Here is a 21,643-nt window from a genome sequence, read left to right on the forward strand (position 1 = left end):
GTATGCCACAGCTAGAGAAAAAAGAAAGGCCTCAAGGGGGCCATAAACCCCAGACCTCACATGGCCCAGGGTTGTCATTCCATAGAGATTTACCAAGAGGACCTTTTGCTGGGAGCTAAAGAAAGAAAAAAGTATACCCAGTTCCAGTCATCAGGGGAGTCATATTTTAGAAGAATGTAGAAGGCTAACTCGTATGGAGAGAGCACCTAAGAGCAGCCTGGGGCTCAGATGCACACTCAGTGCACAGGAGGACTCCAGAGCTGGTGCAGATGGGGGCCAGTCTCCCGGATAAGGAGGAAAGATTTCCGAGAGAGGTGGGACTCAGCAAGTGGGCAGAGGAGTGGAGACAGGCCTTCCCTGGGACCAGGAGAAGAAAGAGATTCCCCCAGGCATGAGGGCAATCGGAAACAAATGGCCCATGCAGGCCATCGCCTGTGTATGGGGGGTTGGGAAGCTGTGAGAAATCCATTCCGGCAGGAGCTAATTTGAGAAGACCTTGAGCTCTGAGCAGTCATGGAGATGGTGTGGTGCCACGCTTTACTTTCTCATGGGAGTGATTGGATGGAAGCTAAGTCTGGCGTGTTTAGAGAGACTACTAGAAGGCCTCCTCAGGGACTTGCTGTAGTTACTCGGTATGGAATGAGGAGGTCCTGGACACACGTAGTGGCAGTGCGGTATTTGGAGCTTCTGTAGTGCTTGTCAGCCAGAATGATAAATCTGGGTTAATCTCTAAGTTTAACGCAGAAAGTATAGCTTTATAGTGATTTTTCTAGCTATGTCTAGGTGGAACCCTCAAAATAATTGTAAAGCCTAAGCATCTGTGTTTTATTTTTATAGAGCATTTTCAAATAGATGAGAACCAATTAAAAGACGATGCAAATACAAAATGTCACTTTTTACTTCCAGATCTCAAGTGCTAAGTGAAATACCATTTAATTCACTATGACCAGTACTGAACTCTGCTTTCCTATTTTACATAAAGTTTTTTACCTTTTGAGAGTTTGAAAACCCTAGTACTGTAGTTTAGCTGAATGGGGGAGGGGTGATCTGGTGGGGAGAAAGGAGAGCAAGGGGCGAGAGCGTCTGTCTGGGCTCCTTGTGCCTGACCGTCAGCACACACAGACTTGACTGCATTGTCTTCTCTTTGTCTCCTTAGGAATATAAACAGAAGCTTGCTCGGGTAACCCAGGTCCGCAAGGAACTGAAGTCTCATATTCAGAGCTTGCCCGACCTGTCATTGCTGCCCAACGTCACAGGGGGCTTGGCCCCCCTGCCCTCTGCTGGTGACCTGTTTTCAACTGACTAGGGCAGGTGTCATGCCCCAGATTGCCATCTGTACCAGCAGAAAGAAGAGGGCAACTTGTGATTGGAAGTAACCTTGTAGCCCCTGGTTCTATCCCTCTTTCCGTCCAGCCCCCAACCTCAAGAAAAAACCACAGACTGATTCTCCTCTCCGGTCTCTCCTGGTGAGCACAATTCGGAACAGTGGCAGGTGGGATCCAGTTAGCTTCATGTTTGGAAAGAATACAAACTTTCCTGCTTCGTGCTCTCATGCCCCTGTTGATTTTCCATTTTTACCTCTCTACCCCGAAAAGATTATGAAAATCATGTGTATTTCTGGAAGCTTTCAGAAGAATCTTGTCCCTCATGTCAGCATTTTGTCATGAAAGCAGCTTCTCTTTTCTGAGCTGGGCTTGTTCAAGTTTAGTCCAGGCGTCCACTGAGGGACTGGCTCTCAGTTGTTGGGTTTCCTGGCTCTCATCCACCCCAAAGGTTGGAGCCCAGCTGTTGAGCAGCTTTGCCATAAAGAGTTTGCCAAATCTCCGATCCTCCCTTATGTTACTTCCAGTGACGTACTGTCAAAGGTTAGGTGCGTTTTTCGTAAGCAGGCTAGAGAATCTAGCAGTGACATTCGAAGCTGTCTGGGACGTAAAGTCACAGTCCAGAGACAGAAACAGGCATCACAGGCACGACTTGAAAGTAAGTTACTTGCTTCAGGTTCCTACAAACAGCCTTCCCAGGCTGCACTTGTCGAGAGTCCCACCCACTGTCGTAGAGCGTGTTCCTAAAAACATGATCTTTTGACCCTAATTGGTTGAGGGCGATTGTTAGAAATGGTGCTGGTGGGCCCCTTTCAGAAGCTCAGGCATCCTGAGAGCCCAGGCTCTGCCTGCGTGTTCCTATGACCCTTTCTTTAGGGGAGTAGGGCACACACTAACATTTAATTCACGGTGTGGGCACATGTCCACAGTATGGTGACTAAACTTGAATATCTCCCTTGCACATATGATGCTCTGTGCACTTGTCTGTCCATCAGTTCACGCCACTGCACGTGTCCTGTGCCCGTAGGAGGAGGAGTACTTTGCCTCAGATGTGGTTGAACAGCTCACCGGGCAGGGGAAGGGGGAAAGATGGGGGTACTTGTTTGGGGTTTTAATTCCATTATCATGCCAGCTGACATTATGACTATATAATGTAGTTAGAGAGGATTTTTACTTTGCTTTTAGTAAAGGTTAGGCCTGTTAACTGTAAATCATTCTAATTTGGCAGGCTTATTTTTGACATTGGAAAGGGCAGAAAACAATTTGCCCCAATAGTGTAATAGGAATTGTAGCCCAGAGGCTGAAATCTAGAAGCTATAAAAAGGAATTCAGTGCAAAGGGCTTCAGAATCTCCATTATTTTGAGTTGCTCTTTTCAGGATTACCAAAAAGCCAATTATTTGTAATTTTACATGTTAAACATGTTAAAACATAACCTATGTTTTAAAAAGTGTAACAAGCTTCCCTTCAGAAGCTCAGGCTGCCTGCCATGAAGTGAGAACACGTAGCAGGTATTCAGTTCAATTCTGTGTAGAACCTGGTAACATTTAAGCTGTTTTTCTGATTCAAATATGGTCTGTGTGTTGTTTGCTTATTGATACTGCCTATTGTCCTGTCATTATTAAACTAATGAGTCTCTGTGTAAGTTTTTCTCCCAGGGCAGTAACTTTACTAAAATTGCAAGATAAATTCCAGTCTTTGCTGTTTCCGCACATATGCCCCTCCCCATATGATGCGCTGCTTTAGTCCTGCCTATGAGCTTGTTTCTGAACAGACCCATCTTGGACATTTCTCTATGCTTTCACCAAGGAAGCAAAATGTTACTAGCCACAAACCAACGAAAAGGGTGTGGTAGATATTGTAGATACGATCAGCTAGATGAAAATGTTATAACATAATGGATTTCGCCCACTGCTATGTTTTAACTGATTGAGTCTTTGACCAGCAATTGGTGCATAATTCTTACAGCAAGAGCAAGAAATGAAACTGTAGCAATTATGTAAATGAATTTGTTGGCCTCTTAACACCTGTTACTAGTGGACTTCCTGTGAGGAAGTTAGTTTTGGTTGTTTTAAATGAAATGCTTTTGTTTTTTAAATTGGACTTCTCCCCACATCCTCTCTAAGTGTGCTTCCTCCATTTGTTTAATTTAAGTGAACGTTTTTCCCTCTGTATGAAGTGATCTGGTGGGGCGGGATGGGTGGTTTTTGTTTTGTGTTTTTTCTTCTTTACTTAGGGCATCGGTAGGCCTCAAAGGACCTTTCCTTTAGGTCATATTCCTCAGAAAGTCTTCAATCTTCCTTTGTTTTTATTGTTTGTTTTTTTCTTAAAGAATATTTTTAAAGCTTAAATTTGTATATTAATTTAGGACTTTATTTAGAAGTATAGGCTGTCATTGGCGGCAGCAGTATATTCTGAAATGTCTCATAGATATATATTTTTGAATAAAGATGTTGTTGTTGAATGACGTTGTGTGATGTTTTGTTTCCCACCCTGTTACAGAACACCCAGTGCTTTCTTTGTAGGCAATGGGTAATTAATAATCACCAATAGAAATTTTGCTGTCTACACAGAATCTTGTCCCGTAGGAATTTTTGTGACTGTTAGTGGCCCATAAATACTCAGCATTTACATAGTATTTTCTGGTTCTTTCCAGGGGCTTAATTAGCTTTAATTAGGCAATCCACACAGTACCCAGGAGAAGTACCGTACCACCATAGTTTTATCCTCATTGTACAGAAGTGGGAACTGATGCAGAGAGGTTAAATGACTCTTTCCTCAGTACCACACAGTCTCCGACAGATTAAAACCTGGAAGTTGTTTGATTTCAGCGCTTTTGTTCGCACTGCTAGGCCTCCTGAGAGAGACTTGATTTTGGCAATACAGTGAAAGCCACTCTGAACAGTAAAAAGAAAAAAGTGAGATAACTGCAAACCCAAGTGGTATGTCTTTTTAAAACATTTTTGTGGGTTTCCTTTCTTCTTTTCGCTTTTAAATTCGATGAAAGCATATTGACTATTATTGGTTAAAACTCAAAATAATAGAAAGATGGTTTGAAATAGGTTCTTCTGAAGTAATTGATGTGTTTGGAAGGATGGTTTTAACCTTTCTGCTGGGTGAGGGCAGCGTTGGCAGAAGTGGGGTTAGCCACTCATCCCATGATGCAGAGAACGGCAGCAGCCGCGGTCCTCCCCCCACGTGCGCTCAGCTCCAGGTCCAGAACTAGGAAGGCTGAGACTACGCATTTGCTCAAGTTCTGTCGGAAAATAGAAAGGTTGAATGTAAGATGTGAATCTCAGGAGACAAGATCTCCTTCTGTGTCCCCAGGTTTCATGGCCTAGTTAATGTCTTCACTCCTACCTATAAATAGTAAATCCATAATTCCTCTCGTTTAATTAGCACTTCTGGCTACAAAATGTGACTCTGAGGTCCTTAGAGCTGAAGATGGAACTACCCAAGAGTTCATGAATCTGTCAAAATGCTTAACTTTTCTGATTAGAGCCGTTAACTCTCTGTGTGACCTTCCTGGGCAAGGTACTTCTCTGCCTGGGCCTCAGTTTTCTTATCTTTGAAATGTGGTATTGGACTGAATTATATCTAGGCTCCCTGCCAGCCCTAAAGGCGTATGATTGTTGTATTGCCTGAGAAGAATGCACGACTGAAGTCTAAGAATGCTGGATGGCATGTCCTAGGTTCCCAATAATATTTGTTAGATATGTTAATAACATCACCATTGGGCTGTATAACTTACATTAAAAAAAAATAGCGTACATGAAACCCTGGAGATCGTAGGCTATAAGGATCAGAACACAAGAGACCGTTCACTCTTCTAGGCACAAACAATCTGCATTTGGTTTATTGACATCTTTTTCTTACAGCTATTTTCCAGCCTGGTTTGCTATCTTGCTTTCTCCTATGATCATTCATCTAGCTAAACTCATTTCTCATCGCCACCGCTGCGGATTTTCCATTTAAAAATCATTCTTCCACTCTGAGCACAGATTCAATTAAGAATCTATTATTCTCCTGTACAGTAGATTGGGTTCCTACAGGTTTATGTAGTGTTGAAAGCTCAGTTTATTCCATTTTTTAGAGTCTGAAATAGTTATTTTGCATTAAAAATTCACTTCCATCACTGGCTTGATAAATATTAAAATTAGCAGTATAAATCTGAATTTATTTAATATTTTTTACGAATAGGAGGCAGCTGTGGCAAGTGATAACCCACAACTTATCTCTCACTGTGATGACCTTGGGCAAGTCCCTCAGCCTTTTGGGACCTCATTTGCTTCTTAAAGGAAATGAATGAAGTTGACTAACCTCTGAAGTCTTTTCCAGATCTAGACTCTATGGCTCTATGGCTAGGCTTTCAGAATATTTCTTTCTACTGAGAATATTATTTTATTTATTTTTTTTGAGGAAGACTGGCCCTGAGCTAACTACTGCCAGTCCTCCTCTTTGCTGAGGAAGCCTGGCCCTGAGCTAGCATCGTGCCCATCTTCTACTTTATATGTGGGATGCCTACCACAGCATGGCGTGCCAAGTGGTGCCATGTCTGCACCCAGGATCCAAACCGGTGAATCCCGGGCCGCTGAGAAGCAGAATGTGCAAACTTAGCCACTGTGCCACCGGGCCGGCCCCTGAGAATATTATTATTAATAATGCACTCTGTAGATCTTTAAATGCTGGTTATCTGTATGACTTTGTAGTAATGAAATTGATAAATCAAAATAGTTACAAACATACCTATTAATAAGTTTAAATGAGATGTTTGTAAAAAGGGCCTAGTGCCATGTTTGGGACAAATTAGGGGCTCAATGATAGCTGTTACTATACTCAATAATGAGTGTAGGTATTTAAATGCACATGTACCAAGAGATTAAATAGATGTTTTTTAGAAGGCAGCAATAGGTCCCACATACCTGTACCATATGCGTATTTACCATGGAGATGGTCAAAAACCTGTAGCCCTCTTAAAGTCCCCCACCCACACTGAGGGTATGAAAGGGGAGTTAGAGCTGAAGGAAGAGGATGTTTAGTGGGGATTTCTTTGAAGAGAGCCATTTGTGTGCTTTGAGTCTCCCTAAGCAGAGCAGTGGATGCCACCTGCCCGTTAGCTCAAGGCTAGGGAAAAGGGCCTCAGTGGAGCTCAGTATGTGTCCCCTGTAGGGTGGCGATCTGGTGGACTGGAAAGACCCCTGCCTGGAAAAATCTAGAGGATGAAAAGGCCAGGTGCTTTGATAATGGAGCAAGGGAGAGGTGGCTGAGTTGGGCGCAGCCCCAGTCCTAGAGTTTGTCAGGGCAGGGGGTGCATGCCCGCCTCCCCAAGCCTGGATGTGGGCTGCGTGCCAGAGACCTGGCATGGAGTCATCTCAGAGCCTGACCAAGAGGCGAGGGGTCTCCTCAAGGAGGCAAACTTCCTCCTCGCAGTGCTGCGGAAGGAGCGGAAAGCAAAGAGCCAGAGGGGAGGCATCCCCCTGAGAGATCCCTGGTGATGGGGGACAAAGGTGGGCTGACTGGGAGAAGGGAGAGGATGAGCCACTCTGAGGCCTGTCGGAGGGGCTCACGTGAGAACGAGGGAGTTAAACTCGCCAAGCCAGTGCCCCGTCACCACGAGACCTCAGTAAGGCTTTTCTCCTGTTTCGCCTTCCTTTCCTCACCCCCACTGCCCCATCCCTGGAGGAGTTGGAAGCCTCCGAGACCAAGGAGGCCTCCGTCCCGTGATGCTGGCTTCCCCCCCAGCACGCCCGAGCCACCTCAGCTGCAGAGGACAAGACACTTTGATGATAACGTGGGATTGAACATTTAAATGTCTGAGTCGAGACTGTTTTGCACCCTAAGTGTGACCACAAGATTGATGATGATGAAGTAAGGCTGACTAGAGAAGCTGTGGAGGCCTGAGTTTTCTTCTAGAGTCAGGGTCTGCGCCAGCACCACAATTGGATTTCAAGGGACAGTAGGAGACAAAAAGGAAGTCGCTTTTTGATTGTGATTCCGCAAGACTGCTTGTCTGTTGTGGTAGTTACACACGTGATTTATTTTAGGACTTTTACTTCTTGCTTCACTTTTATTTTTGTTAACTTAGAAAGTACATCTCTACAACTTCAGTTTGTTTATAATTAGTGAATTCCTGAATTATCCTTCTGTGTACACTTGAACACATTCTTTCTTATTGTGGCAAAATACACATGACATATGTTGACCATTTTCATCACTCTCAAAGTGTACAGTTAAGTGGCATTTAGTACATTCATGACGTTGTGCAACCATCACCACAATCTAGTTCCAGAACATCTTCATCCTCTCAAAAGGAAACATCATGCTTATTAAGCAGTCACTCCCATTACCCCCCTACGCCCAGCCCCTGGCAGCCACTAATCTGTTTTTTGTCTTTATGAAATTGCCTGTTCTGGATTTTTAATATAAATAGAATCATACAATACGTGACCCTTTGTGTCTAGCTTCTTTTACTCAGCATAGCGTTTTCAAGGTTCATCCATGTTGTAGTATTTATCAGAATTTTATTCCTTTTTATGGTTAAGTAATACTCTGTTGTACGGATATGCCACATTTGTTTATCCTTCAGTTGATGGACATTTGGGTTCTTCCTCCCTTTTGGCTGTTGTCAATAGTGCTGCTGTTAACATTCTTTTACAAATTTTTGTTTGAACACCTGTTTTCAATTCTTACAGGTATATGCCTGGGAGTGGAATTGCTGGATCATATGGTAACTCTATGTTTAGCTAATTGAGGAACCACCAAATGATTTTCCCCAGGGGCTGCACCATTTTACATTTCCGCCATCAATGTGTGAGGGTTCCAGTTTCTCCACATTCTTGCTGCTAGTCAGGGTTCTCCAGAGAAACAGCACCAACAGGGCGTGGAGAGAGAAAGAGAGAGATTTGTTTTAAGGAACTGGCAAACACGATTGTGGAAGCTCGGTAAGGCCAAAATCTGCAGGGGAGCCCAGTAGCTGGAGACCCAGGAAGGAGTTGCAGTTCAAGCCCAAAGGCAGTCTGCTGGCAGAAATCCTTCTAGCTCGAGGGGGATGTCAGTCTTCGTTTTATTAATACCTGTGACTGGATGAGGCCCCCCCACCTTATGGAGTGTAATCTGATTTACTCAAAACCCATCAACTTAAATGTTAATGTCATCCAAAAAACACGTTCACAGAAACATCCAGAATAACATTTGACCAAATATCTGGACACCGTGGTGCTGCCAAGTTGACACGTAAAATTAACCGTCACTCTTGTCAACGCTTACTTTCTATTTTTAAAATTATACCTGTATTAGTGTCCTAGGGCTCTGTAAGAAAGTTCCACAAACTGGGTGGCTTAAAACAAGTCTCTTGTCTCACACTTCGAGAGGCTGGAATTCTAAAATCAAGGAGTTTGCAGGGCCACGCGCCCTCCACAGCTTCTAGGGGAGGATCCTCCCTTGCCTCTTCCAACTGCTGGTGGCCACAGGCACTGCTTGGCTTGTGGCAGTGTAACTCGGATCTCTGCCTCCATCTTCACATGGTCGTCTTCCTTCTCTGTGTTTTTACCCAAATTTCTCTCTTCCTACAAGTACACCAGTCAAATTGGATTAAGCTCAATGGCCTCATCTTAACGATTAAATCTGCAAAGACCTTATTTCCAAATCAGGTCACATTCACAGATACTGGGAGTTAGGACTTGAACATCACTGTTTTGGGAGGGGGCACAATCCATAGCAATAGCCATCCTAGTGGATATCAAATGATACCTCATTGTGGTTTTGATTTCCATTTCCCCAATGATGAATGACATTGAGCATCTTTTTACATGCCTTGTTGCCCATTTATGGGCAGAAGAAGAATAGAAGAAATGTCTATTCAAGTCCTCAGCCCTTTTTTGAGTTGGGTTGTCTCTTTTGTTGTTTTGTTGTTTTTGTTTTTGTTTTTTTTTCTTAAAGATTAGCACCTAAGCTAACAACTGTTGCCAATCTTCCTTTTTTTTTTTTTTCTGCTTTTTCTCCCCTAATCCCCCCAATGCACAGCTGTATATCTTAGTTGTGGGTCCCTCTAGTTGTGGCATGTGGGATGCTGCCTCAAGGTGGCCTGACGAGCAGTGCCATGTCTGCGCCCAGGATCCGAACCAGCGAAACCCTGGGCCACCAAAGCAGAGCGCGTGAACTTAACCACTCGGCCACAGGGCCGGCCCCTCTTTTGTTGTTAAGTTGTAAGAGGTCTTTATGTATTCTGGATACCAGACCCTTATCACATATGTGACTTGCAAATTTTTTCTCCCATCCTATGAGTGTCTTTTCACTCTCTTGATCGAGTCCTTTGATGTATATACGTTTTTAATTTTGATGAATTCCAATTTATCTATTTTTTTCTTTTGTAGCTATGCCTTTTGGTCTCACATCTAAGTAAATGTTGCCAAATCTAAGGTCACGAAGATTTACTCCTATGTTTTCTTCTAGGATTTTATACTGTTAGCTCTTATATTTAGGTGTTTGATCCATTTTGAGTTAACTTTTTGTTTATGGTGTGAGGTAAGAGTTCAACTTTATTCTTGCATGTGGATATTCAGTTCTCCCAGCACCATTTGTTGGAGAGATTATTCTTTCCCCCTGAATGGTCTTGGCACCCTTGTCAAAATCTTGAACACTTTAAAAAGTGAATTTAAGTAATTGGTTATGACTTGATCAATCAGGTTAACCTTGAAGATCCCTTCCCAGCTCAAAATTTCATAAAAATCTTGACAGAGCCTGGCTTCTTGGTAGAATTGTAAAACTCAGGAATATTTATGAACCAATTCCAAACACGGTTTTCTTAAAGGTCTCTAACAACATTCAGTGAAGTCACCTTCTCTTAGTTAAATGGTATTTTCAATTCTAAACCAATAATGGAAACAACTGGGTAGAGTTCCACCCATGAAGGATTAAGTGCTATGGGAATTGGGACCCCTCCATCATAAACAACTAGAAAAGCAGCCAAAATATATAAAACAAATGTTTCCAGACATTGAACATCAGGAAGCATAGAACTGTGAGGCCCTGAAAGAAGAAAGACAAACAAAGAGAGGTGATTCCCCGTCTTACTCATTGAGGGTGCTTTCAGTCTGCAGCATAGACATAGGGAACCAGAGGCCCACTGTGTCAGAGAGATCAGAAAATCTGCAGAGGGGCCCAGCCCCGTGGCTGAGTGGTTAAATTCGCATACTCCGCTGTGGTGGCCCAGGGTTTCACTGGTTCAGATCCTGGGCGCGGACATGGCACCACTCATCAGGCCATGTTGAGGCGGCCTCCCACATGCCACAACTAGAAGGACCTGCAACTAAGATACACAACTATGCACAGGGGAGGTTTGGGGAGATAAAGCAGAAAAAAAAAAAAAAGATTGGCAACAGTTGTTAGCTCAGGTGCCAATCTTTAAAAAAAAAAATCTGCAGAGGGTCCCCTTGAACCTTAGGTGAGTTCTGATCAGGACATGTGTGGGATGAAGCTCCATGAGACCAGGGAAAGAACAAACAGAAAGCGGTAGGCCAAATCATTCCCAGAGCTCCAATAGGCCTGGAAATAGTTGAGGTTTCTGCTACCTAGAGTGGAGAGACCTTGGAATACACAGAGCACTGGGCAGAATCCTCAGGAAGGTCATGCCTGTGTAGTGGAGCTGCATTAGGCCTAGGGTAAAGGCTGCTCTCAGCCTGCCACAGAAACGCTTACCAGCAGGCCTCACACTGATCTGCAAGTAGCTTAACTGCTTGGCAGAACAAAGTCCAACACTGTTGAAGGAAATACAGCAAAACCCAGCACTCAACAACATAAAAGTTACTGTGTTTGGCACCCAACAAAAAATCGTCAAGCATGCAAAGATTTAGAAAAATATGACCAGAATCAGAAGAAAAATACATCAATAGATCCAGAATGACACAGATGATAGAATTAGCTGATAAAGACCTTAAACAGCTATTGTTAGCTTATGAAAATTCAAGGGTATAAAGGAAAACATGAACATAATGAGGAAAGTCATAAGATATATTTAAAAATCCAAATCAAATTTTTTTTAAAGATTTTTTTTCCTTTTTCTCCCCAAAGCCCCCCAGTACATAGTTGCATATTTTTAGTTGTGGGTCCTTCTAGTTGTGGCATGTGGGATGCTACCTCAGCATGGCTTGATGAGCAGCGCCATGTCCGCACACAGGATTCGAACCAGTGAAACCCTCAGCCGCCAAAGCGGAACACACAAACTTAACCACTTGGCCATGGGGCCGGCCCCCTAAATCAAATTTTTAGGAGATGAAAAATACAATATCTGAAATTAAAATAAACTGAATGTGATTAACAGCACATTGAACACTGCAGAAGAAAAGATCAGTAAAATTAAAGCTTTACAGAAATTGAAATTATTCAAAATGAAGCACAGAGAAAAATACTGGAAAAGGAATGAATAGAACATCCTGTGGGACAATACCGAGTATCAAAAGTACATACCAGAAGGAGAGGAAAGAGGGAAAGAGACAGAAAACATATTTGAGGAAATAATGGCCATTCCCCAAATATGATGAAAACTGTAAAGCTATAGATCCAAGAAGCTCAGTGAACCTCAAGAAGAGTAAACAAGAAAAAACTTGACATGCTGAGAAACATTACAGTCAATTGCTGAACCAGTGATAAGTAAAAAGTAAAAAGAATAGTAAGAAGTAAAAAGTGAAGAGTAAAAGGAAGCATCTTAGAGGAGCACAGATCAGAGCGGCAGCAGACTTCTCCTCAGAAACTATGCAAGCCAGAAGAGAATGGCATGGCATCTTTAAAGTGTTAAAGGGACAAAGACCCTATCAATCTAGAATTCTGTATTTAGCAAAAATGTCTCTCAAAAATGAAAGTGAAACTTTTTCAAAGCTGAAAGAATTCATTACCACTAGCCCTGAACAATAAGAAATGTCAAAGGAACTCTTCAGACAAAAGAAAAATGACACCAGGTGGAAATCTGGATCTGAATGAAAAGCCCTGAAAATGATAACTACATGGGGAAGTATAGAACTTTTTCATATTTTTTAAATCTCTTTAAAAGATGATTGACTGTTTAAACAAAAAGAATAATGTATTTGGGGTTTACAACATACGAAAAAGCAAAATATAGGACAACAATAACATAAAAGGTCAGAAGGGGGAGAAATGGAAGTGTATACTATTATAAAGATTTTATAGTATTTGTGAAATATTATAATGTCACTTGAAGGTAGAATGTGATAAGGTAAAGATGTACATTAAAAAGTCTAAAACAACCACTAAAATAACAAAACAAAGAGTTGTAGCTAATAAGCTAACAAAGGAGATGCAATGAAATCATAAAAAGTATTCAATCATTCCAAAAGAAGGCAACAAAAAGGAAAAATGCAGCAAAGACCAGATGACACAAATAGAAAATAAATAGGAAGATGACATGCTAAAACCTGATCATATCAGCAATCACATTACATGAAAATAGGTCAATACCTCAGTTACAAGGCAGAGGTAGTAAGATATCTAAAGTGCATGGTTTCAGGTGCTGGGGTCACCAAGAAAGACACGACTCACACAGGCCCTGGATGGAATCACACTTTACTCACAGAGAAGAGACAGAGCTGGATCGGCTTCAACGGTGAGCATCAGGCCCCCATGGCCGGGAGGTCTTGTCTTGCAGCTGATGCAGGGAGACGGTCTGCCTGTGCCCCCGTTATGCTGCTGGTGGAGAACTCTGTTCCCTCCCGCCAGGAGCAGATAAACCAGTGGCGTGGCGAGTTCCCTCTGATGCACACACTAAAGCAGAACAGAAAAGTACGCATCAAGTCTGTCAGCAGGGGAGACATATTTCCAAACAAGCTGATATTCTCTGCACAGGCTCTGAGAGCTCCTTATCTTCCTGGAAGGAAGTGTTTGGGGCCCACACTCTTACGCAAATGTGCAGGGGTCACCAGGCTGTGCATGACTGCCTTTCCCAACAAATTTACTAACTGGCCCTGTACAAGAAAGCGTTTGTCCATCTCTGATCAATATAATGTGTGCGTCAGCCCAGCAGAGACCATGATGACTTCTGAATTATTGGGCTATGAATTAATGAGGCCTCCATGTATTTTCTAATATGTGCACTTTCAAAATATCAGATGTCTAGGTTGGGTAGTTCTCTCCGTGGCCCAGAGACACACTGGATAATTGTGGCCTGTCAGACATGCATATGGGCTTCAAGCCAGACTAGAATGCATCTCACTTTCCTGGATAGGATCTTTGTGAAATCGCTACGTTGGAGGATTCCACTAATTAAATCTGACTAGTCCACTCAGCACGCTCTGGCTAGAGCAAAGAGCCCTGAATTTGGAACCCAATTGAAGTCCCAACTCCATCACTGCAGAATGAGTGACTTTAGATGAGTCACCTGTCCTCTCAGCATAGGGCTGACTTATCAGGAAGACAGTGTTTCCAGATCTCTCTGGAGGCCTTCATCCCCATGTTTAATGTTAACAACTGCATGGAGAGGCAGCCCAGGTTACAAGCACCAGCTCCAGACTCCAACGATCTGAGTCTGAGTTCCAGTCTCCTCGCTTAATTGGCACTTTGGTCAAGTGGCTTCGCTTCCCTGTGTCTTGGCTTCATCATCTGTACACTGGGGATGATGATAATAAACTTTATCTCATAGGGTTATGGGGACCTAATAAATCAATACTGCTAACGTATTTGTTAAATAAATACCAGTATAGCAATACTGCTACAGGAATATTTGTTAAATAAATAAAAGCTGTTTGATGATAGGGAACTATCTGTGCAAACTCTGCACACGTGAACCTGGAATGTGGCACAGCTGGAGTTAGCCCTTCTTCTCTGGAGGTCCTGGAGCAAGAACTCTGTCCTCTTAAAGTTACAGCTGTTGTGAAGAGATGCTGAAGAGGAACACTGGCCAATTGCAGGAGGTGGCCAGGCCTCAAAATGAAGGCCTCCCAGGGAAGAATGGATGACCTAGTGTGGCTTAGCCTGCAGACTAAGCCTGCAGAGGGGAAGCAAGTATGGTGGTGCTCAGTGGCTGTAGGTGAAGACAGGCATAAAAATCGTTCCTACTTTGAGCATAAAACTGGGGGCAGGAGATGGAAGTTTCAGTGGGGAGAGCTTCTGACCCATTATTAGGAAGACTTGTTGCCCAAACCAAGGCTAGCTGACCCTTCTTCTCTGGGTTGCTATAGGGAGCTTCTCAGTTAAGGTAGAGAGTTGAACGAGGTGAAACACACAAGGCCCCTCCCAGATCTAACAGTGCTGGACTCTAATATTTCTGTTGACTTTGAGATTTGACCACTGATAAGTGTGGTAGGAACAAAGTCATTGCTATTTTAAAGTTTCAAAATTTGAAGCTTGCCAAGAACTCTATAAAGAGTGTCTGCCCAGATTCCCCGGGCCACCTCCTGATGAAGTACTCAGCGGCCTGACGTTGCTATAAGAACCCCCGTTCCTCCCATGGATTATGAAACATGGGTGGTGGTGACAATTCCTGGCAAGGTCGTAGAAAGTTAATTTGTCTGAGAGCTGTCATTGCTCAAGAACCCACAGGTCAACCTCCAAACCATCCAAAATATCTTTTGATATCAGCAGTGTCTGCCTTTGAGACTTCAAAAGAGCCGTCAGGACCAGGCCTCTAGTTTGCCTGGAATGCAGTGGCATCTGGACTTCGTTTCTATGGCCTGCAAGTCTGTGAAGTCATTCCCAAGAGTGGCTTTCTTATCTGCCTCAGCCAAAACAAGCCTGGAGAGGCAATTAAAGTTTATTAGGCTCTGGAGTTACATTATAGCATGACCTGTTGTACATGGATTCAGATAAGCTGTGGTTCAAATCACGCTCTGCCTCCCCACCATGATCCACTGACCAGCCACAGTACAGACTGGTATCAATTCCTTGTCCCTGGAGGCAGCAAACAGTGCCTACGTGACCACTTCTCTGGGGAATTCTCAAGTGCAGTAGGACAGGGGCTGCAAACCCAAATGCCTTCAAGGCCTGGGAAGGCAATAGAAAGGAGGCAATTTGGCCAGCTGGGGACAGCGAGTGTGTGACAACTGCTGGGCAGTTCAGCCAGCGGTTGGCATGCTGGAGGGCAGGACCATTATTGCCACACTGTCTGATTTCTCTAAGATAAGGTGGAAATCTGGATTTGTATGTAAAAATATCTTAGTTTTTAAATGCTGGCCACTAATTTGAATACCAGTTTGGATTTTTTTTTTTGAATACCAGTTTGTTTGTTCTTGGAATGACTTGGAATGAAAGAAGAGTTACTCTCTGCTGAGGACCTGCAACAGGTGTCTACATAGCTGACCACAGTCTGAAGAAGAATCCTGTTCTAAGAAGGATCTGTTAGCCTCGGATCAGAGTCTGCAGGGACCTTCAAGTTAATCCAGTCCGGCTACTTGCAGCCTGCTGTAGAGAGAGGAGCATGGGCCTGAGAGTAGAGAGACCCGGGTTCTGGTCCCAGCCCTGTCACTGATTCCCTGTGTGACCTTGGGAAAGTCTCTGTCCTTCTCTGGCCTCAGCTTCCCCTTCTGGAATTGGCCCAGAACATCTCAGGTCCTTGCCAGATCACATGGTGTAGGGCTCCACTTGAGAGTTAACCCAAAATGGAGAATTTTCAAAAGCAGCACTTGTTCTTGATTTGGGGTTGAAACAGTTTTCAGGACTGGTTGTGCATCTTCAGGTAGTTCCAAAACTAAGAAAAGAACTTACCAGAAAGGAGGCTTTGCCAGTGGCTTCCAGAGTCTTTGTGCCAAGGTCTCAGGGCTGAGGGAGGTGATCTGAAAGCATTCGTCAAGTGCCAATGGTGAAGTTTAGCTGGTGAGAGAAAGCAGGTGGGGCTTATGACAGGAGGAAAATGGCCAGTGAGAGGTCACACCAGTGGCCTGGCTTCTTGTCCCTGTTCTCACTCTCTCTGCAGCCCAGGAAGTCCCTCCCTGTCTCTGGGCCTCAGTTTCCTCTTCTGAAGCAAGGAGGTTGGCTGGCTAGTTTCCGAGCCCCCTTGGAGCTCTGGAGTTCCGTGATTCCCATGAATTATGTTTCTTTTTTTTTTTTTTAAAATTTTATTTTTTTCCTTTTTCTCCCCAAAGCCCCCCAGTACATAGGTGTATATTCTTCGTTGTGGGTCCTTCTAGTTGTGGCATGTGGGACGCTGCCTCAGCGTTGTTTGATGAGCAGTGCCATGTCCGTGCCCAGGATTCGAACCAACGAAACACTGGGCCGCCTGCAGCGGAGCACGCAAACTTAACCACTCGGCCACGGGGCCAGCCCCTGAATTTTGTTTCAAAGTTGTAGTTTTATCATCTACACAAGGACTTTAATTTTTTTTTATTCAACAGATGTTTCTTAAGCACCCACTGGTGACAGGCACTATGGATGCAGCTAGCAAAACCAGATACAGGCACGGGAAAGGACCAGAACTCTGGGCAGGTGGCTTGTTGACAATATGGTGGCAAGAGCTGCCTGGGCATCTCAAGGATGCGGGGAGGCCACACCCAGAAGAAGGATCTCTTGTTGGGCTAGTGTAGCAGCCACTGTGGACCGGCAAGTCCGGGCCAGTTGCTGAATGAAGGAACCCAGCCTGCGAAGTCCCCCTGCTCCCTCCACCCAACCCGGGCCCTCCCTGTCCTTCTTCCAGTGGAAAGGTAGCAGAGGGGGCACCAGCAGGTAGCCAGGCTGGGCCTCAGGGGCGGTGGTGGGACAGGTGAGCCTACAAGGGCTCCCTCTGGGGCAGTGCGATGCCTCCGACTCCGCTCAGATGCCCACTGTGTGCCTTGCTCTGCGCCGGGACTCTGAAGAGAGGGAGAAGGTGGCCTCCTGGCATGAGGTCAAAGGGGAATTTTCTCCCTAGCCCAAAAGCGTTTGCTGAAACCCATATAAATTATTGTCTGTTTGCATAAAAACAGCTTTTCAGGATGTAGATTGTGTGTGTGTGTGTGTGTGTGTGTGTCTGTGTACTGTGGATCGAAAAAAAAGGAAATTCCTTTAGTACCTGGTTATGGAAGTCTTTGACTTTTCAGAATATTGAGAGTTTTAGGTCTAACAGGAACCATGAAACTAATAAAAGAAACCTCAACTAAATTGGAGTCAGGAAGGCCTGCAGGGGGAGCCCTCACGCCCCAACACACATGGTCAATACCTCCAAACCATCTCCAACAGGAAGATGTCTTCGCTTTACCACCCAGCAGGAGGAAGGAAGATTTCTCTACCGCCTGGCAACAGCCCAGCCAATGAGAGACTGTAGCAACCCAGCCAGTGAAAAGCCTCTGCGCTTGGGACTCCCCGTGTCCTCCAACAGACTCTGTTTATTACAGCCCCTCCCAACTCCCTCTTTTCCTCCCTAAAAGCAAGTCCCTGCCTTTGTTTCTCTGGATTTGCCTGTGGTCCATCCCAGCCCGGGTCTCAAATTGCAAGTCTTTTGGTTGTTCCCAAATAAACTCATCTTGCAAGTGAAACAACTGGCCGATTTACCTTTTAAGTTGACACAACCCATGGAAAAATTGTTTTCTAATGCTATTTTCTAGTTTCTCCTTTTTTGGAGGGGAGAGGGAGGTTCTGCTGTTCCTAAAATAACGTTAACTTATTGCTGAAATTCCCTCATGAAGAAGATACTTCTTTTGATGATTAAGCATGTTTACTGCTAGAACCCTAACTTTGTAAACAAACTACTTAAATTTCTGGCTTTCAGTTGTAATAACTGCTCAGTTTTTAAGTAGAGGCAGCTTAGTTTTGATCCTGGATAAGGTTGTTGTGTTTCTTGAAAAATATATATCCGAAGTGGGAAAAAACGCAGATACAATCCCTGACCTATGGCACTTGCAGTCCTGGGGGGACTCAGACAGTGGTTAATCAGATAAAGAAACGGCGTGCCTAGTAAAGTGCTGTGACGAGAGGGTGGGTTTCCAGCAGGAGGCTGGAACCTAGTCAGGGCTGGACGGGGCCAGCTTCTTCAAGAAAGTGACTCTTGAGCTGAGATCCAAACGGTGATGTGAGGTTAACTAGGTGAAGGGGACAGGAAAAGCGTTCCTGGAAGAGGAACAGCATGTGCAAAGCCTGTGTCGGGAGGGCACAAGGCACGGTCAAGGCACTGAGCGGAGCCAGCATTGTTGTGAGGTGAGGCTGTTGGGGTTTGGGGTGAGCCAGGCCCCACAGAGTCTCACCGTCCATGGAGAAGACTTGGGTCTTCATGCTGAGAAGGTGGGAAGCCTCTCAAGGATTTTCAGCAAGGAAAGACAGGTTCAGATCTGCGTTTTGAAAAGACTCCTCTGAATACTATTAGGAAGAGACAGGTGATGGTGGAAGGGATGGGCGGGGATTGAGGGGAGCAGAACAGATGCAAAGGGACCAGTGAGGAGGTGATGACAGGGGGACAGCGTCCTGGTGAGACAAGATAGGGGCCTGGCCAGAGCCATGGCAGTCGAGAGAGAGCAAGTGGTCAGACTTGAGAGCTGTTTGGGATTTTGAACCAACAGGGCTCGGCAATAGATGGAATCAGAAGTTGAGGCCCACTCCTGGCTCTCTGGGCAGGTGCACTTGATGGTGAGCCGGCCTCAGATCTATCTGTGTGTTCCAGCAGCAGCCGCCTGAGGTGGGAAGCCACTTGGGTGGCCCCCAGTGATCTGTTGTTTTCTGAGTTTCACACCCTTGTGTAATTTCCTCCTGAGTGTAGGCTTGACTTAGTGACTTGCAGCTAACAAATAGAATATGTCAGAAGTGATGGGTGAAGGGGTGGGGTTATAAAAGGACTGTGACTTCCATCTTGGGTGCTTTCTCTTGCTGTCTCTTCATTGCTTGCACTGGGGGAAGCCAGCTGCCTTGACATGAAGCAGCCTTGCAGATGGGCCCATGTGAGTGAGCTTAGAAATGGATCTTTGGAGGCCTGCCAACAGGCACGTGAATGGATTTGGAATCCTTTGCTTCCCCAGTCAAGCCTTAGGATGACTGTCACCAAGGCTGACACCTTGACTGCAGCCTTGGGAAAAACCTAGCGTCAGAACCAGCCAGTTAAGCCACTTTCAGATTCCTGACCCACAGAACCTGAGAGTTAATAATTATTTGTTATTTCCAGCTACTAAATTTGGGGATAATTTGTTAGGCAGCCATAGATCATGGATACAGCCCTCCCTCACACAAGCTGTGCTCTCCGCTTCCCTGGGACTGGGAAGGGAAGGGTTAACGCCAGAGCCCAGGGCTCTGGGCAGGCAGCAAGGTTAATGCCTCCAGCTTGAGCGACAGTTCATTACAGGGTTATCTAGCAGCTCAGCCAACATTTGGGTCTGCTGCCAGCTGGGCCTCAGCCCTCCTGTTGTGCCTGTCACAGCAGGAGCCCTGGAGGCGGGGGGCGTCCTGGAAACAGACAGATTTATTAACAGCCTCGCCTGCCTGCATCTGCCCGTGACGCACGAGCGGCGAGTAGAGCCCGCGAGACTCTACGGCCATGTCCCCGCTAGGGGTCAGGACTGCCTCAGATCCTGAGCTGCAGCACCTTCCAGAGCTCATGCCCCAGCTCTGCTGTGACGAGAGTCCAGAGAGGGGTGTGGAGGGGCTCCCCCAAACCCCAGAGACTGCCCCATGACCACAGCCACCAGGTATGGAGACCTCCGATGTGACGAGCTGTCACGTTCACCATCTCATTTAATCCTCACAATAGCTCTGCGAAAGTAGGAATGCCTGTTAGCCCCATTTTGCAGGTGAGAACACTGAGGCCCAAGGTCATGTAGCTGGCAAGGGCAGGGCTGTTGGACTCCAAAGTCTGCATGCTGACCCGGTCTGCCCCCTTGGCCCCTCCGTGGTGAGGGCTATGGGCTCGGTGCCTTATTGGTTTGGGGAACTGTTGCGGGGGACAAGGTGGGAGAGTTGAGGAGGCAGGGCTCCAGGCCCTCTGTTCCTGCTCCGGCAAAGGCAGCTCCACTGATCCGTGTTGTGCCATTCAGGGACAGGTAAAGTTTCATTTGAAAAAAACAGTTCCAAAAACCAAACCAGGTAGTGTGGTATTTCAGAATGTGTGGTCTGAACTGAGAATGTTCCAGTCCCAAATTCCCACTTACTGTGTGGTGTGGGGAGCTCCTCCTAGGCCCTCCCTCGTGGTGATGGATGGAGGATTCAGTGAAGTCAAACACACAAAGCCCTCAGCACGATGCTGGGCACAGAGTCAGTGCTCGGCGTGGTGGTGTTTGCAAGAAAGGATTGCCTTCATAAAAGAGATCTGTGATGTTGGAGAAAAACGTGACTCCAGACCACAGGGAGTCTAAAGGCTTTGAACAGAGCGACCTCCCTCCTTTGTGCTTGTCAAGAAGACCCCTGCCCAACAGCCCCCACATTTGGGGGAGACATGTGCTGGGCCAGAAAACTTGAACAAGGAAGATAAGCCTCGTGGGGCGGGGGCAGGAGGCAATGGAAGAGAAACCACCCACCATTGTGGATTTTCTTTGAAAACAGCCTAGGAGGGAGGAGTGGCCAGCAATAAGATTAAGGATTGTTACAAACATTTCCCGGATAGGTAAATCCCAGCTCATGTTACCAGTTTTACCAGAGAAATTAAATTGACTTTAGGAGGAGCCAAAAGAAAGAAAAGAGGCCCCTCGGGAGGGACCAGCCTCTCCCTCTGAGCCCAAGTTCTATCCCCAGCACCCGTGGACGTAGCCTTCCGGTAACAGGGAGCTCACTCACATATGGAGTCGCCTCTTCCCACAGGTTCATCTGTGAGTGCTCAGAAGAGCATCTTTCTCCTCAAGTGCAAATCTTCCCCCAGCAGCCTCATCTAATAATTCAGTCGGTTGTTATATAGAAAGATATTTTTAATATGTTTCTTTGCATCCAATAAAAATGCTAAATTTTCTTCTTAGTTTTAATAACATCGTTTAAGATTACTTGGAGTTTTCTCTATACATAATTATATCACCTTGGAAAGATAACTGTTTTGTTTCTTCTCCAAATCTTGCATCTTTTGTTTCTTTTTCTCGCCTTACTGCACTGGATAAGACCTCCAATAAAATGTTAAATAAAATGGCTGTAGTTGGCATCCTCGACTTGTCTCTGATCACAAAAGGAAAAGTTTGCAATGTTTTGCCATTAATTGTGTTCGCTGCAGACATAATCTTTATCAAATTATGGAAATTCTCTTCTGTTCATAATTTCCTAGATTTTTTTTTTTTTTTTTTTTGGAGGAAGATTAGCCCTGAGCTAACATCTGCTGCCAATCCTCCTCTTTTTGCTGGGGAAGGCTGGCCCTGAGCTAACATCCGTGCCCATCTTCCTCTACTTTATATGTGGGATGCCTGCCACAGCATGGCGTGCCAAGTGGTGCCATGTCCACGCCTGGGATCCCAA

The 21,643-nt window shown here is 45.1% G+C and overlaps 1 protein-coding gene across 6 annotated transcripts in view; it reads left to right on the plus strand.

Annotated features, from left to right (window-relative positions):
- RPRD1B (regulation of nuclear pre-mRNA domain containing 1B) overlaps window positions 1-21,643 on the plus strand; it is a 74,150-nt gene that overhangs the window by 48,610 nt on the left and 3,897 nt on the right. For 4 of the 6 annotated variants that reach the window (XM_014847176.3, XM_014847178.3, XM_044748795.2 and 1 more), the window contains one exon: window positions 1,157-3,788. The exons of 1 other annotated variant lie outside the window; for it this stretch is intronic. In XM_014847176.3, coding sequence (XP_014702662.1) covers window positions 1,157-1,306 — 150 coding nt within the window. In that variant the 3' untranslated portion in view covers window positions 1,307-3,788. Of the gene's footprint in view, window positions 1-1,156; window positions 3,789-8,013; window positions 8,068-21,643 lie in introns of those variants that run through there. One more of the 6 variants, XM_044748796.2, reaches the window with a different exon arrangement.

Source organism: Equus asinus, chromosome 15 (assembly GCF_041296235.1).
Source record: "Equus asinus isolate D_3611 breed Donkey chromosome 15, EquAss-T2T_v2, whole genome shotgun sequence".
Classification (NCBI taxonomy): Eukaryota; Metazoa; Chordata; class Mammalia; order Perissodactyla; family Equidae; genus Equus; species Equus asinus.